This window comes from Ictidomys tridecemlineatus, chromosome 12 (assembly GCF_052094955.1).
Source record: "Ictidomys tridecemlineatus isolate mIctTri1 chromosome 12, mIctTri1.hap1, whole genome shotgun sequence".
NCBI classification, from domain to species: Eukaryota; Metazoa; Chordata; class Mammalia; order Rodentia; family Sciuridae; genus Ictidomys; species Ictidomys tridecemlineatus.
Genome location: NC_135488.1, coordinates 37,937,220 through 37,953,741, shown reverse-complemented (window position 1 = coordinate 37,953,741; position 16,522 = coordinate 37,937,220). Strand labels below are relative to the sequence as shown.

At 51.5% G+C, this 16,522-nt stretch overlaps 1 protein-coding gene across 14 annotated transcripts in view; it reads left to right on the top strand.

Moving 5' to 3' along the window:
• Nucleotides 1-16,217, top strand: part of Tsga10 (testis specific 10) — a 291,349-nt gene extending 275,132 nt beyond the window's left edge. For all 14 annotated transcript variants that reach the window (XM_078028531.1, XM_078028528.1, XM_078028529.1 and 11 more), the window contains 3 exons: nucleotides 13,047-13,225; nucleotides 14,148-14,292; nucleotides 15,443-16,217. In XM_078028531.1, the coding sequence (XP_077884657.1) occupies nucleotides 13,047-13,225; nucleotides 14,148-14,292; nucleotides 15,443-15,585 (467 nt within the window). In that variant the 3' untranslated portion in view covers nucleotides 15,586-16,217. The remainder of the gene's footprint in view (nucleotides 1-13,046; nucleotides 13,226-14,147; nucleotides 14,293-15,442) is intronic.
• Nucleotides 16,218-16,522: the final 305 nt, after the last annotated feature.

The window sequence follows — 16,522 nt, the reverse complement described above, 5'->3', positions numbered from 1 at the left end:
ATCAACAACTAAAAAAAAATTTTAAAAAAGATGAAGGACAGGAACATTCTCCAGGATATTAGCACTACCCTGTCCAATTCATGATGGTTGTTACAAGAATCTAAGCATGTGTTGAAACTCAGAACTTCACAACAAAGAAAGTGAATTTTATTGTGTGTAAATTTTAAAATAATTTAATATACACAAAAAAGAGATAGTGACTTCCTCTTTACCCCTTTGTAAACTTCTGTAGTCCCACCCACTAAGAGAGAACCACCACTAACAACCAATATAGGCACATGAGCCCTCCATTTTTGATCATAAAGCACAGTACAGGCACGTCTGATATTTCTATTGCATGATGAATCGAATCGCCCTCCATAAGGACCATACTGTTTCAAGCTTCTTCCTGCCCTGCAGAGACTGTCTCCTCTCATCAGCACTGGGCAGGGCCAGTCTCTCCCCCAACAGCTGACCTGGTGGAAGAAAAATGTCAGTCATGTTGTACACCCTGGGCAGCAAGTTCCTGGTGGGAAGTGCCTTTACCCTCCCTGCATTTCTGTCCCGATGCCAGCCCTCCTCTCCTTGAACCTGACCTCCTTCCAACTCACTTCTCACTCTCTCTTCGATGTCATGGATCTGACTGACTTTAGCTTATGCAGACCTCACCCTCCAGCAGAAGTGCTGGAGGGTGAGGTCTGCATAAGCTAAAGGTCCCTCAGCTGAGAATCCTGTCACAGCTCCTAATGGTGGGCTGTGCCCTCTAGGGGTTGCCGCAGACCCCAGCAGACACTGTCAAATTTCTTCTTTCTGGATTCTTCTGCAAATTCAATGAATGGGGATGAGTGAGGGTAAGAGCAGCATTTATTCAAGGATAAACAGAAACAATTCTGCAGGAGATCGGAGAGAGGTTGCCGCTTGAGCCTGCTAGTCCAGGGGTCTACGTGGTGTTTGGATGGGTACTCTAGGTCCAGATTCATGCAGTCAGGGTTTGGGAAAGTACTAACACTGCTGGTGAACCCTTGAGTCTGCCCCACTTCTGTTTTCTTGCTGCTCACTGAAATCCCTGTTTCCCAGGAGGTTGAAGTTGGTGAGTCATGGATGCTGGGGTCTTTCAGGCTGCCGTGCTGTGTGGAGCAGGTGTCCACACTGGGCCTGGGCCCAGCCGCAGTGGGGTGACAGGCAGCGTACTCTGGCTGGCCTCGGCCCTGGCTTACTGTGCCTCAGGCCCGCGCTGGCATGGAGGGGTCTGCATAGCTGTGATCTCTGCAGATGCACAGTGCCCAGGACACCTGCTTGGGCTTGGCTAGGGACAGCACCAAGTAGTTGTCCATGAGACTGGGCCTCTACTGTACTCTAGCCCGCTCAGGACACCACTTTACCACCATGCTCTGGGGACATGGGCTTGGCTTCAGAACCATGGAGCCTCCTCTTTAGAAACTCTGCCCCCGTCACAGAGCAAAGTTCAAACTTCTTGGTAAGCTATTTAAGGCCTTTTAGATTCTACCCACTCAGTAAGTCTTTTGTTAGTTTTTGATTTGGGGGTTTCTTTGGGGGAAGGGGATACCAGGGATTGAACCCAGGAGTGCTTAACCACTGAGCCACATCCACAGCCCATTTTTATTTTTTATTTAAAGAGAGGGCCTTGCTAAGTTGCTGAGGCTGGCTTTGAACTTGCAATCCTCCTGCCTCAGCCTCCTGAGCTGCTGGGATTACAGGCAGCATGTGCCACTAGGCCTGCTGACCAGTCAAAATTCTGCTGTTCTAAGCTCTTGCCCTCCCCCTCACTCCCTAACTCTCCCCTGGTTTCACACCTACCCCCAGCTACCGACCTCTGCCACATGGACCACATTTCAGCTCACCCCAAATCCAACTCCTTAGGAACATCTGGGTTTTTTCCCCTCTGTTGAACACCCTGCCCAGGGCTCCTGTCCTGCAGGGGGGTCCTCAGGCCATGCACGTGTGACCAGTGCAGGGATGAGAGAGTAAAGCCAGACAGGGGCTGCAGGTGAGACTGAGGACCTGGATCTGGAGGTTTGACTCAGCTACACCCCTCAGGGGCTGGGGGACCCCAAGAAAATTGAGTTTCTCAACTTCTCAGTCTCAATCTCCTCCTTTGGAAAGTGAGGCTATGAGTAATAAGGGAACATAGGACAGCAAGAGCATTTTAACCGCAACACGTGGCAGTTCGTGTAGTACCATCATGCTTTCCTAAGGATGTACCCAAGTGTCCTGGTCTCAGCTGCAAAGCACACGGTCTGACTGGGATTCTCCCCACCTGGTTGTGCTTAAGGTGCCAGTGCCTAGGCAGAGCTCGATAGACCCAGAGAACGTGATGAAGATCGGTGGCAAGTCAGGAGCCCACCCACCCCAGGAAGGGAGGGGGGTTTGAAACTTCCTTGGAGAGCTGCAGTTCTGTGAGCCCCCAGGTCAGCAGGCGTGGACCAGGGTAACCTCCCTCACCCAGAGTCTCTACAGAGGGCTCCCATGAGACTTCTTGGATAACTGGACAAATGTGCCCTTCAATTGGGGCACATGGAGGACTGGTACTGGACTCACGGCCACGGGCCAGACAGGGGTCCCTCATGACCCACTCTTCTCCCAGAGCCCTGCCTGATGGGCTCCCTAGAGGGCAGGGGCACACTGGGGAGCAGAGTCAGAGCCAGAAGGACCCAGCCATGGACAGGAACCTTCCAGAGTCCGTTTTGGACATCTGTCAAGCCTGACCAGAACAAAACCCACTGAGAGAGTGGCAGGTGCCAACCACAGGACAGCCCTGACTGTCCTCCCAACTGAGTCTCAGTCTTGAGAAAGGAACCGCAGCCCAGACACCACGCGCCCAGGAGACAGGAGACGTCACCTGACTGGGCTCGGAGGCCATGAGCTCTCATTACTGATCACGACCAAAGTGACTTCAGTGACTGCTGGGACCCGGGAAGGACTGGGAAGGTCCTGGGACTCAAGTTTCCATCTGGGGCAGAGAACATCAGGGTGGGGCGTGCCTTGCTCTGTCTGGAACCTGCAGATGCAGCCCACCCCCGGGGGCGGAGGGGCAGTGGCCCCCACTTCAGAGGGGCGACTTCAGCACTTTCTCCAGGGTGGTCATTGACCCTGTGGGGGGGAGTGATGCCCCTTGTGGACTTGACCCCAAGGCCAGGGGAGGAGGAGGGGGGAAGAGGAGAAAGCAGGGTTGTTGTGACCAGTGGGCAGCTGTCCCAGGCCTCTTGGAGGAGGGCTGAGGACAGAGGGGCCCAAAAGCCAGAGAAAGTGGCAAGAAGTGAGGCCAAAGGTGGTGACCGTGTGGGCACCCACCCTGCACAGCCCTGGGAGTAGACGTCCTGGGGGCCGCACACAAGCACAGCCTGCACAGGGGAGTCAGTGGTCAGCTCCTTTCTCAGGAAGTGGGCCATCTGGCCAGCTGGACACTCTGTCTCAGCCACAAAGGAAACATCCCAGGCTTGCCCTTGAAAGTTCCCAGGAGGGAACATCTGCCCAGTAGCAAGGAGATTGGCAGTTGGCAATGCTGGCTGCAAAAATCAGGGTCCCCTGGGAGCCCGCCCCCACAGAGGCTGTGGACTGGTTCAAGGGACTACCAGACAAGGCTGTTTTTAAAGGGTCCCGGGTGGTTTTAATGAGTGACCAGTGTTGAGATCCCCTCTTCTAGGGCATTCCTCAAACTAGAAAGTGCTTAAAAATCTGATTAAGTTGCTATTTCTGATTCATCATTTATGCATGATAACAGCCCCGCTGATCTGAGGACCCCACTTTGAGTGGCCAGGATCCAGAAGTATGGTGTCCACCATGGAGCCACCTGCTCCATTAGGCTGTTCAAATGTGAATTCAAATTAAATTAAAAATTCACTTCCTCAGTCACACCAGCCACATTTCCAGGGCTCAGAAGCCACGTTCGACTAGGCAATAGCACATAAAAACATTTCCATTGTCACAGAAAGTTCTCTTGGATAGTGCCAATGTAGACAGTGTGCTATTTGGGGACTGTCATTAGCAAATAGCATCTTTCTGAGATCCTGCAAGGACATTGCTCTTCTAAAAAATGTCTTGGGAGACAGGCGCAGTGGCACACACCTGTAATCTCAGTGGCTCAGGAGGCTGAAGCAGGAGGATCGCAAGTTCAAAGCCAGCCTCAGCATCTTAGTGAGGCGCTCAGCAACTTAGCAAGACCCTGTCTCTAAATAAAAAAATAAAAGAGACTGGGGATGTGGCTCAGTGGCTAAGTGTCCCTGGGTTCAATTCCTGGTACAAAAAAAAAAAAGTCTTGGGCATTCAAGCACCATTAATTTTACCTCTCTCTCTGTATATCTGATCAGCTTCCCAGAGTCAGGGTCTGCAGCAGATTTACCCACCACTTACACATTCTGTAAATGAGTAAATAATGACAATGGTAACTAACATATACTAAGTGTTTTCTAGGTACCATGTATCGTGTTAAATGCTTTATATATTAATTTCTAACAGTAATCTTATTTCATGAGCAGGAAATCTGAAGTATGGAAGAAGGAACGTGCCCAGGACACATAGCTAGAAAACTGTGTGGGAGAGTTTGGGGCCACAAGGGGTGGGCTCTGTGGCTCACAGCTCTTAAGCTGTGCTGCAGTGGTTCTCAGCTGGGAATGATTTTGTCCTTCGGGGGACATTTGGTAGTACTTGGAGACAGATTTGATGATCACAATGGGAGAGAGGAGTGGGTGGGGGTTGCCAGCATTTGGTGGGTAGAGATGCTGAACATTTCTCCCATGCACAGGACAGTGCCCCAGGACACAGAGCTGCCCAGCCCAGTGTTAGTGGCACCACGATCAAGTCAGGGACTCTGTTTGCCACTCACGAGCAAGTTAAGTGGGGAGGGAGTCGGTACATAGGAATGTGGGTTCACACCCCTTCATGTGCCATATACATACTGTGTGCTGCAGAGAAGGAAGATCAGGTCAGGTCCTCACAGCCAAGCTTTGTCACATTCTGGCCATGTGACCACTTAAGACCATTTGGATCACTTTCTTCTGAGAGAGGGTGCTGACCCAATGTCCTTGCATTCGGAGGAGGGTTGTGATATCATCATGAGCAAGATTATGCTCTGAAAATAGAGCTTAGCTGTTAGCATTTCTTGGGTATTGAGAACCCACCCTCCACATGCGTAGGGCTTGGAGACAGAGGGCCCTGGTGTCCAATAGAGGAGGAGAAATCTGAGCTTGGTAGACGAGGGCTGTCCCTGGAATAGATGACGTGTTCCCTCTTGGCCTCCAGACAGTTCTCCTGGAATTGCAGCTGTTGGAGAGATCCCCAGGTGGGCAGGCAGGGCCCAGGAACCCCAGGGGAGGCGTCTGTGTACATTCCAGTTGCAGGAGGAGAGTGCCTTGCGGCAGGATGGTTTCCCTGCTTTTCATCATTCATGTGCTGGACCCCAAAGGTGCCTTTCCAGCTTCACCTCTCCTGAGGCCCCAGTCAGATCACGTGACAGGCAACGGCAACCACCTGTCTCTGGGCTCAGAGATGGACCTGGCTCACTGCCTTCTGCTGAGAGGCTGGCTTTAAATGCACAGAGAGTGACCCCTGAGAAAATATGCTTTCAGTCCAGCTCCTCCGTTCACCACTTGTTCCTGGGGACATGGGGATTGGGCTTGGCCACTCTGGGGTGTCAGCTGGCCTTGCCATGCCGAGCACTGGGTAGCTAGCTGCCCTTGGGGTGCCCCCAGTGAGCAGGCCTGCACGCGGGTGACCAGCTTCCTGGACTCACCCGACACATCCAGATCCAGAAGTGATTCCCACGATGGTTTTTCTTCACAAATGCCTTCTCGCTGTGTTTCACCTGTGGGTAGCAGAGCCGGGAAACACTTTGGACTAGAACAATGAACAAGGCCGACCCCAGGCCCCTTTTGGAAGAAGACTCGCAGAAAGTCCTCCTATGGACCATGAGCAAACCCTGGCCCTGGGGCAAGGGCTGACCACTCCTCCATGGTGAATATGTTCTTCTCGTGCTGCCCTGAGAGACCTTCCAACTCCCCTGACCCCACGGGGGCCAGTGAGTTACAAACCACGACATGCTGCCTGTGGCACCGTGTTGGGTGGAGCTTCGCAGAGACTGTCCGTGGCCCAAGGACTCGTCCTGGCCTTCACCAGCTCTCACCTCTCAGGGTATGAACACCTGCCCTGACCATTGAATGCAACGGTGGCTCTTTTCTTCATTCTGTGTGAGTTTGAAGGCTGTGAGTGGGGGGCCTGCAGGTCAGGGAGGGTGGGTTTCTGAATCTTGGGGAAGCAGAAGAGCCAAGCAAGGAGCCCCTGCCTGTGCCTCCTGACCTGAGAGGAGGGAACCAGAGAGGCACAGTTTGGCCCTGGTGGCCTTGAGTGCAAAGCTGGGAAAGAGGCTGCAGACATGGATGCGGTGACTGTTCTCTTGAAAGCTCCATTTTGCCACGAGGCTGTGTAGTGGGTTTGTGTGGAGAAGCAAATCCCTGCCCTTGCTGGTCTGTGGAGTCTCATTTAGGACTGGAAATGGAAGCAGGAGGAGGGAGATGGCCTGGACAAGGGGCAGAGACCCCAGGGTGCACTTGAGACCCAGGGGAAATGAAGGGTCTGTTGACAAGGCAGAGGGCGTCCCTGGTCATCCCTCATTGTTCTTTGGCACCTAGTCTCATGGCAGAGTAGAGCAGCTCTGGGCTGCAGAGTCGCCTCTGGGTGTGTGGACAGCAGCTGACTCCAAGCCCCTCGTGTGTCCTGACCGCCTTAGAGTCATTTTTCATTGTTGGTTGATATTCACTTTGTATTGATGGATGATGTACGTACCGAGAGGTGCACAGATCCAGAAATGATCACACAGGCAGCTGAAGGGATTTTAGGGTGAGGTTCCTGGGATCCTCTGGTCACTCTGTTTACCTACCAATACGTCACACAGTGATAGGTGTGTTTCGGTTCCAAGATGCCTCATTTAAGAAGCACTGCTGATCCTTGACCTTGAACTTGGGGCACATCACAGCTTTTTTGCCCTTCGGAACTCTAAACAGCACTATACTTGGGGCCACTTCAAACAGTGAAAATGCTTCCAAAGCCATCAGAAGGCTCCTCCCACGGAAAAACCAATGTCCAAGAGAGGAATGTCGGGGAGAGAGAATGGCTTACCTCAGTGCCGAGGAATGGAGAAGTGGGAGCCCCTGCTCACAGGTCAGCCTCCCAACTGAGGGGCAGAGGGGTCAGGATAGGAATGTGAGGCAAAGGGAGAGACTAAAAAGAGGGAGGAGTATCCTGTCTTTTCTGGGGATGGGCAGAGATCTTCCAGGAACTTGGCCGCCGTTTCTCTGTACTACTTTTGTGGTCTGGTGTTTCCGGTCACGGTAGCTGGGAGGTGTCCTAGCTTTGAGGGTGGGAAGCAATTCAGCAAGTCTGGGTCAAGTGAACCCCATGTGACATTTCTCAGATGATCAACACGTCTACTTGCAATGCTGAGGAGAATCTGACCCAGAGGTTAAAGCAACAAAGGAGACAGACAGACAGACAGTAGGCAGACAGAGATGCCAAGCATTTCTGTTCCATTCCAGTCGCCCGTTGGACTTCTGCAGGACCCCGTGAAAGCCAGTGTTTTTCGGCAGAAGCAGTCTTCGGGTCCCTGAAGAGTGACCTAGGCCACCCTTATCACCATGACCCACATGTCAGAGACGTTATCTACAGCAGAGATGGGGGAGACCGATAATGACTTGCCCCGCTGTGTGTGGCCTCCAAAAGTGATGATTTTTAAAATCAACGAAGAGCAAGTGAAACCAGAAGGTTTATTGAAGCTTTTCCTCAGTAACAATTCCCCTCTTGTCTTGGTTCATTCTTCAGTCTTGAGGGATTTGGGGTCTACTAGAGGTCGTTCGGGAGGCCATCTTGGACCCCACAGGTTTTAGCTGGTCTAGTCACAAGGCGCTCTCCTCATCTGTCAAATTCCTGTCCTTGGGGCGAAACAGAATTAGAGGTTGAGCAATAACTTGGGAGTTATTGAGTCTCGTCAGGCTGTGTGGCAGTGATACCGAGTAATGAGAACACCAAGAAAAAAACCCCAAATGTGCCTTTTAGGCCACAGAGAGGACACTTATGTACAATGCAGAGCTAAAACAAGGAGACAGGGTGCGCTCCTGTTCAGTCTCAGCTGGGCAGGGCCACATCAGGCGAGTCACCCAGCCATTATCTGCGAGTGACCACATCATGTGAGTGTTGGCTAGAGGTTCCAAACACACTTGAGCAAGTCTGTGAATTATCAGTGAGACTCGGAGAGCCACTAGGATTGCCTGTGGAACACGAAAAGGAAGGAGCGGTGATAAGTTTAATTGGCTCCCGTCACTGGGTGTGGGAGCTTGCTCTGTGAGAAACTCCTGCTCGCCCCCCAGATGCCCACGGTTTGGAGAGTGAGCCTCAGGCGAGCAGTGCAAGCCCCAGGTAAGATGGCACAGCTTGGCCCGTGCACAGCACTGATGAAGAGCCACTGCAGACTTTGCCAGTGGGTATTGATCAGTCTGTCTAATCCAGGACAGACGATAGATCAATAAATGCTTTTAAAACAAAAAAAAAAACAAGTGAAACAAGTGGAAGCTCTTCTTGAAGAGGCCAGGAGTGTCCCCAGGGCCCACGTCTGCTCCAGGGGTCCTCTTGGAGTCTGTCTGCACATCCCATTCCCACCATGTCAACAGGCCTGTGACTGAGGACCTAGAGGGCAGACAAGGACAGGACCAGACTCTGCCTCTCAAAGCACTGGGCTTGGTCCACTCCTCTGGCTCCAGCTCCTTATGAGAAAAGACGATGATGCCTTCACTTGAGATTGGAAGTCTTAACGGGTCCACTCTGACCTCTTGCATAGACAGTGTTAAAATCCTGGGCATGAGCTGCACCATATGCATTTTTTAAGATGGCGGCCAAGCAGAGAAAGGTTGGTAAGTCTTCACACGGCTCCCATGAGTTGCTGCCTCTTGGGAAACATTTTTTGTCTCCCTCTGTAATACTCTTATCTACTTTCTCAATTTGTACAATGTGCACATGTACTTTGCTAAATGAGGCGCAGGAATCTGGCCATCCTGATGGGTTACCCTAGGGCCCAGCATCTGCTGCTGCTTCTCGGCCAAAGGGCAAGGAACCACAGGGCTTTACATCTGAGGGCTCATTGGCTCTCGCTCAGCGGACAGTTCATGGCAGCTGCCAGCTTCCAGACTCACCTGTGACCCAGGTGTCAGACAGGGCGTGATCCAGAGCACCATCCTGGCCCCAGTCTTAATGAAATCAGACTTTAAGGCTCAATGTTAACAGGCATCCCCAAAAGGGTTAGGGGGGGATAACTATCACCATTCAGTGAGTCATTATGAAGTGATGAAATGCACCCGTCCCAGGTAGGGGTGGTTGAACATCCTTAGAAATGGCTTAACATTGGGGATTTGGGGAATGGTCCATTTTTCGTCTTCATGAACGTTGATCGCTCTGTCATGATGTGGTCTGGGTCATGATGCTGGCCCTGGACACTGTAGTTATCTTCCCCAAGGTACCAGAGTCTTGTGAGAGGAGGAATCTGAAGAGTGACACATGGGTGTGCCTCCTGGGATTATGGGTGAAAACCAGGCTACCATCTTGAGCAGCATGTTACTGCATCAGATCCCACCAGATCACCACAACCCGCAGCACAGAGGACCCGATGGCTGTCCTAGAGATGACTCTCCAGGGCACGCTGGTGTGTGCAGGACCAGGCTTCTCTGTGACATGGCAGGGTAGCCTTCAGACCCTGCTGGCACTCACTTGCTGCCTGGCCCATGCTGGGCACAGTGAATGCAGAGATGACCAGAATGAGGCCCCTCCCTTCAGGCCTGCTGGAACCACTGAATCCTTAGGTATCAGAGGGCCCAGCCAGGCTGCCAGACACAGCAAGGAGCTGGGGTACAACCAAGCACCCTGTGGGCTCTTGTCAGCACAGGGAACAAGGGCTCCTAAGTCTTACTCTTGGGACTGGAGTAGGATTTGACCAAAGTCTACATCCTTCCTCTGTAGGAGAAATAATAATAACACCAGAAATAAAAGTAACAACAGCAGAGGTTGTGGGGACAGCGAAGGCCCGGAGCAGACCCACGTGCCAGGAGCCATGCCGACTGCTTTCCAGGAAGGCCTCATGGAATCTTCCAGCAAGGCTGGGAGGTGTAGAGGGTGGGCTGTCTCCAGGAGTGACGTGGCCTCCATGCTGGTAAGAGCATGTTCCTAACCTGAGGCCTTAAAGGCAGCCGTCTGGCCCCCGGGGCAGGTCATTAGCTGCTCGGTGGCCCTGGCCCCAGGGAGGGAACAGTCCTCATTAGCAGAGCCACTGATCCCAAGCCTGAGGACAGGCTCTCTTGGAAATTAGTGCTTACATATTACACTCTTTCAAGAAGAAATCCTAGGGGTAGGGGAGAATGTCCCAAGAGGGAAGGAATTTGGAGAAGAGCAAACTAACCAGCTGCTCTTTTGACAAATCTTACCCTCAATAACAACAGGGAAGCATTTTCCTCTTTTCGAACATTGTTTCCCTGTGACGTGCATCACCTGGGGTGAGCCTTGGCCACACAGTAGCTTTCTACACCTCCAGCTCTTACCTTCCGGAGGTGTTGGTCCACTGTGTTCTAAGACCTGATTGCTGCCTTCCTTCCCTTTGGGGTAGCTGTGGGGGGGACTCTGTCTCTAAGGGCCTCAGCAAAGGGGATCACACAGATCCAGACTTGAAATCGCGCCTCCCTGGTCTGAGAAATGTTCTTGGGATGTTGGTCGCCAACCCCAGCACTCTTGACAGCTTAAACACCTTGTCACTTGGAGAGGAGAAATTGAGATGTCAGAGGACTTTCACCAAATCCCCAGGAGATTAAGGCTGTCTGCGTATTGAAGCAGGAAAAGGTAAACAAAGGGATGTTTTCAACTGATTTTATCTGACACATCTACATTGTCTGGGATTAAGGACATTCTGAGTGTGTGCAATCTCAGAAGCGACCTTGACCTTGAGCGTTCATGCTTCACAGCTGTCACATCATAAGGCCTTGGACCCCTGAAGCCTGCCTTATGCTGCACAGCACCTGTGCCTTCATTCCCTTCTCCAGCCCTCCTGGGGTGGACAGTATGCCCCAGACCCCACAGCTCCTGCCCCTAGCTGGGTGCCAAGGGCAGGGGGATGGGGTGCAGGCCACAAGAGCCACCTAGATCTACCGCAGAGCAGAATACCTCATCCCCCGGCTCTGCCTGCTCACCCGGGACAGGTGAGCTTCTGTGAGACTCAGCATTGTAGAAAACGTCTACCCCGTTAGCCTCCTCTCAGCTCACCTTAGGTGGTGGCTTTTCTCTGTCCCTCTTGGTGTGCTGCTTCCCCCTGCCCAGGAGCTTGGCCTGGGACAGTCCCCATAAAAGGATCTGGAGGGAATCAGGGCCCCTCCAACCTGTCTGCCTTCCTGACAAGGAAGAAGGTGGGAAAGAAGAAAATACGGAATGCAAGGAAAGGATGGCCCTTGGAGGGGAAGGCAGGAAGCAAGAAGGAAAGAGTGGACAATCGGTGAAAGACTGTGGCCGGGTGCTTGGTGCCACTGTCACAGAGGGTCACCTTATCACACACTGGTACTTCCTGGTGCAGGTACAGGGCCCACTTCCCCTGTGGGAGTGTACATGAACATAGACATGTGAATACACAAACAGGTACACACACACACACACAGTGTATCTATCAACATTGCCGTCCCAGAGACAAGCCACGCAACAGGTGGCTTGTCTTGTCCTTCTGTGCTTGGAATGGAGTTCTGCCAGCACACTGTCAATATGAGGAAAGAAAACAGTTACCTCTGGTCAAGTTCAGCCAAGCTGCGTTCTTTACAAAACTGCAGTTCCCATAAATTCAAACCCAGAGTGAAATCCCCGTTTCTGTTATGCTGATGAGGTGTGGCAGGTGCCCCTGACCAGCACGACACAGACCCAGTGAGGCAGAGAGGAAGGTGCGAAGGGCATATTGGGTACAAATGTGAAGAAATAATAGGATGAGAACAGAAAGGAGCTGCCTAAGAGAAAAGCAAAAATCCAGAAAGGCAGCTTCGAGGATGCTCTGGAACTCTGGCTGAGAACAAGAGATGAGAAATACAATGTTCCACACGCAGCCACCTGCCACCTTCTACCTGAGAGGCAATTGCTGGGTTCTCTGGACAAGGCATTAAATATGAAATGACATTGGTATTGTTCTCCACCAAAGAAGGTTATGTTAACAGTTGTTAAAGGCCTGAAGAGTCGGGCGTGGTGGCGCTCACCTGTAATCCTAGCAGCTTTAGGAGGCTGAGGCAGGAGTATCTCGAGTTCAAAGCCAGCCTCCGCCACTTATAGAGGGCCTCAGCAACTTAGCGAGGCCCTGTCTCAAAATAAAATATAAAAAAAGATTGAGGATGTGGCTCAGTGGCTAAGCGTCTCCGGTTTCAATCCCCAGTACCAGAAAAAAAAAAAAAAAAAAGACAGGAAAACAATAGTGTGTCTATAGCATCCAAACAAATCAGGAATCAGGGAGTGCACGCTGGTCCCAATGATAGCATCCTATTGAAAAAAAATTGTGTCTGTCTATGTGTGTATTTTTATCTCCTTCCAGGAAAGATTCCCTAGGAGGAAGTTAGCTTTAAAATCCACATTGAGGGCTGGGGATGTGGCTCAAGCGGTAGCACGCTCGCCTTGCATGCGTGCGGCCCGGGTTCGATACTCAGCACCACATACCAACAAAGATGTTGTGTCCGCCGAGAACTAAAAAATAAATATTAAAAATTCTCTCTCTCTCTCTCCTCTCTCACTCTCTCTTTAAAAAAAAATCCACATTGACCTTAGAAGGGCAGTTGTATTTAATTTTTTTTGTGTGTGGCTCACACTACAGGAACATAATCTCTCTGAAGCATCTTTAGAAAGAAAACCAAGTCCCCCTTAAGAAAAGTGTCAGTCCCACCCATGTGCTCCCAGACTTCCTGCCCCTGGCCCCTGCCACCTTGCCAGTGCCGTACGGTGGGAGAAGCCAAAGGGGGAGCTGCAGAGGGAGTGGGCAGCCTGCTAACCTGTGCCTCTACCCACAGAAAAGAGTCTGCCAGCAGGTCCCGGAGCTGACGGGCAGCCCACGCCACCCTGGATCACCATGGCCCGGCAGAAGCGGCGAGGGCCCCCAGACCAGCCCCTCAACCAGGAAGACAAGCCTGGGGTGCCGATCCTGAAACCAGAAACAGGAAAGCAGACCAAGGCATCCGACAGAGCCCAGGTGCTGAGAGCGAGCGCCTTCTGTTTCTGGGCACTCAGTGGGGAGCAGCTGGGGCCGGGACCGCACATCCCACATGGGCATCCCAGAGACAGGCGGTCACCTGTGATGATTGCCAGCGTGTGTCGAGGGTCAGCAAAGCAAAACCAGTGATGTGCCAGATTGTAGCCTCCTTGGTGGAGCAGTCTGCCTGCTCTGCGCTTGGGCTGGGCTGTTGGGAATGTGGGGAAGCATGTGAATCACTAGGCAGCGGAGACGGCGCTCTGCTCCTGCCTCCTTGGCAACACAGCTCAGCATCTGGAGAAATGGAAAGGAGGTTAAAATAACTTCTTGCTTAGGCACCCAGCGGCAGTGTCAGCATCTCCGGTTCGGTTCCTTGTGTGGTGATGATGAGACTGCACGTGCTGCCCGCGGGGGCTCCCTGTTCTCACCTGGGGCTGCGGGTCTGGAACCCTGGGTTTACTCTCCCTATTGTGGCTGTGTGAAGAAGGAGCCCAGCCTGCTGCAGGACCTCCTTCCCTTCAAACCTCAGTTGTCCTGGATCTGCGTGCAGGCTGAGGGAATTTATAAAAGAAATTAACCAGCCTGGAGCGCGTGGGTTCATACCGCGTGTCGTAAAAGTCACACGACTGTTTTCAAACCCAGTTCGGGTTGAGTTTGGCATGGAACCCTGCCATGCAGCATCTGGGCCTGCGGCTGCATATTGGGGACAGGGAAGATGCCACGATGCGCATGCGGGCTGGGGTCACTCTGGGCACTAGCGGGAGCTCCAGCGTTCTGATGCTGGACATCAGAGAGTTGTCAAGAGCCAGTGGCACAGCGCATCTCTGGAGAGACGCCTCGCAAGCTCACTCTCTTGGGCTGTGTTTCTCCCTCTCTGAGTCCATTCAGCTGGACATTGTGTCCCTTTCTTGTCTCACCCTAGGAGCCCGTGAAGCAAGCCGACTTTGTCCGCAGCAAGTCTTTCCTGATGACCCCTGCTAAGCCCACTGTGACCCAGAGGCAGGGGGCAAAGCTCAGTCTCAAGGAGGGTCTGCAACGAGGAATCTCGCTGTCCCATCAGAATCTGGGTATGAGATCTGCACGCGGATCCTGAACACGGCCATTGTCATCCTAGAGGGCTCCTGAAGTTTGGGCCTGCCCTGTCGAATTTCTTGCCATGTTGAGTTTTTTCATGCAGCTTTTATCAAGATGTAATACACACTCCAGGAAGCTTGCCCATTCCTGGGGTGCCATTCAGTGAGGATGTCTTTAGAGTGGGCCACCCTCACAGAAACCCAGACATCCCTCACGTTCTAAAGAAAGCTCATGTCTGTTTGCAGCCTCTCTCCACTCCCATCCCCAGTGAGCAGGCAATCACTGATCTTTTCTTTTTTCTTTTTTTTTTTGGTTTCCATAGACTTACCTTTGGGGAACATTTCTTATAAAACAGAATCATAAAAGATGTGCCCCTTTACACCAACCTTCTTTCGTGGGGCATAGTGCTTTTGAGTTTCATCTCTGTTACATGGATCCATATTCTTTTTTTTTTTTTTTTCATGGTGCTGGAGGTTGAACCCAGGGCCTCGTGCATCCAAACACACACTGCACCACTGAACCACACCTCAGCCCCAGTATTTCTTAAATCTTATTTCTTTGCAATAAAAGTTGTATAACAAGAGTTGTGTGCAGTGACACATGGCTGTAATCCCAGCCGCTCGGGAGGCCGAAGCAGGAGGATAGAGAATTCAAGGCCAGCCTCAGCAACTTAGTGAGAGGCCCTCAGCAACTCAGCGAGACCCTGCCTCTAAAAAAATACTTTTAAATAAGAGTTGGGGATGTGGCTTAGTGGTTAAGTGCCTCTGGGTTCAATCCCTGGTACCAAAGCCGGGGAAAAAAAAAACGAAGTCATAACCACAAGAAATTTACCTTCCTAACCATCTTTGAGGGGGTGTGTGTACCATGTCATGTGTGCAGCCTCCTCCATCTTTCCTACAGTCTTGCTCTAAACATTTTTCTGGCTTTGCTGTGTGGCCAGGACTGTTTAAATCTGCTTCTAAGCCTTTTTATCGCATAAATTACACGTTCTACGCCTGCATCGTCTTCACACGTTTACGTATTAATGAATTTCGTGTTTGGGAACACAGCTAAGACTTTGGCATGTATTTAAGGAAATGCAAAAGGCTGAAATGAAAACTCACACTCCCCTCTCGGGTTTCTGTTTATTTTTCTCCTTTCCAGCGGCTCAGTCTGCGGTGATGACGGAGAAGGAGTTGCATCAGCTGAAGAGAGCCAGTTATGCTAGTGCAGATCAGCCTTCCTGGATGGAACTTGCCAGAAAGAAATCTCAAGCATGGAGCGACATGCCCCAAATCATAAAATAGATCAGTGGCGTGCCGATGGCAAACGTCCACTATCTTGACAGGCCACTTAGTTTAAAACTGCCGATAAATTGTGGCCAACAGACTGTGAAACTCTAGATTGATTTTATCACCACGTCGTGACCAACCCCTTGGAAGGGGAAGAAGCCAGGCTCAACAAAGAGGACAGCCATAATCCCGGGCTGGAGGGGCCCCCAACAAGAGCAACATGGAAGAAGTCCAGGAACCAGCTCCTGTGCCCAGAGGTATGAATGCGAGCCTTTTAGAACTCCCTTGGTAAAGAGGCCTCAGACACGGCAAGCCCAGGACAGAAGCCATCCCAGGAGCCGGTGTGACACCTCCCCTGAGACCAGCCGTGTCTCCCGCCACCGTCTCACCTGTGGACTGTCTCCTTCTGTGTCACCACCAGGCATGACATGTATGGTAAAACAGGGACACCATTTCCAAGAGCAGCTATAAGACAACCTGATTTTGTGAAGACAGCTCGTCTGAGAAGGAGAGAAAGGGACATAGCAGGGTTCGCGATTCATAGACTGTTTCCAAAAAGTGAATTTTTAAACTTTTCCACTAGGCATCTGTGTCCTTGACCGTTGCACAATTCATTGCCTGTTTAATAAAAGGTCTCAAAGACGCCCTCTGTCGCGTATGGGAATGTTATTTCTGCTCACAGGGAGCATCCTCCAACACGGAGGTAAATGCAACACAAGGCCTCTCCCTTCCTCCATTTAGCCTCCCAACCGGGTTGGTTGGGGAATTTGATGTTTTTTTGAATTTGTTCTCAGCCCCCCCCCAACAAAAATTATGGTGTTCATTTTTAGAAGCCAGAAGATGACGTAAGCTTTTCTCGTCTCATCTCTGTGGTAGACCACAGTAAAATGTAAAAATTTCTTGAGAAGTTATCATTCATTAGCATCTGATTCCTCTAACCTGCACATTTCTA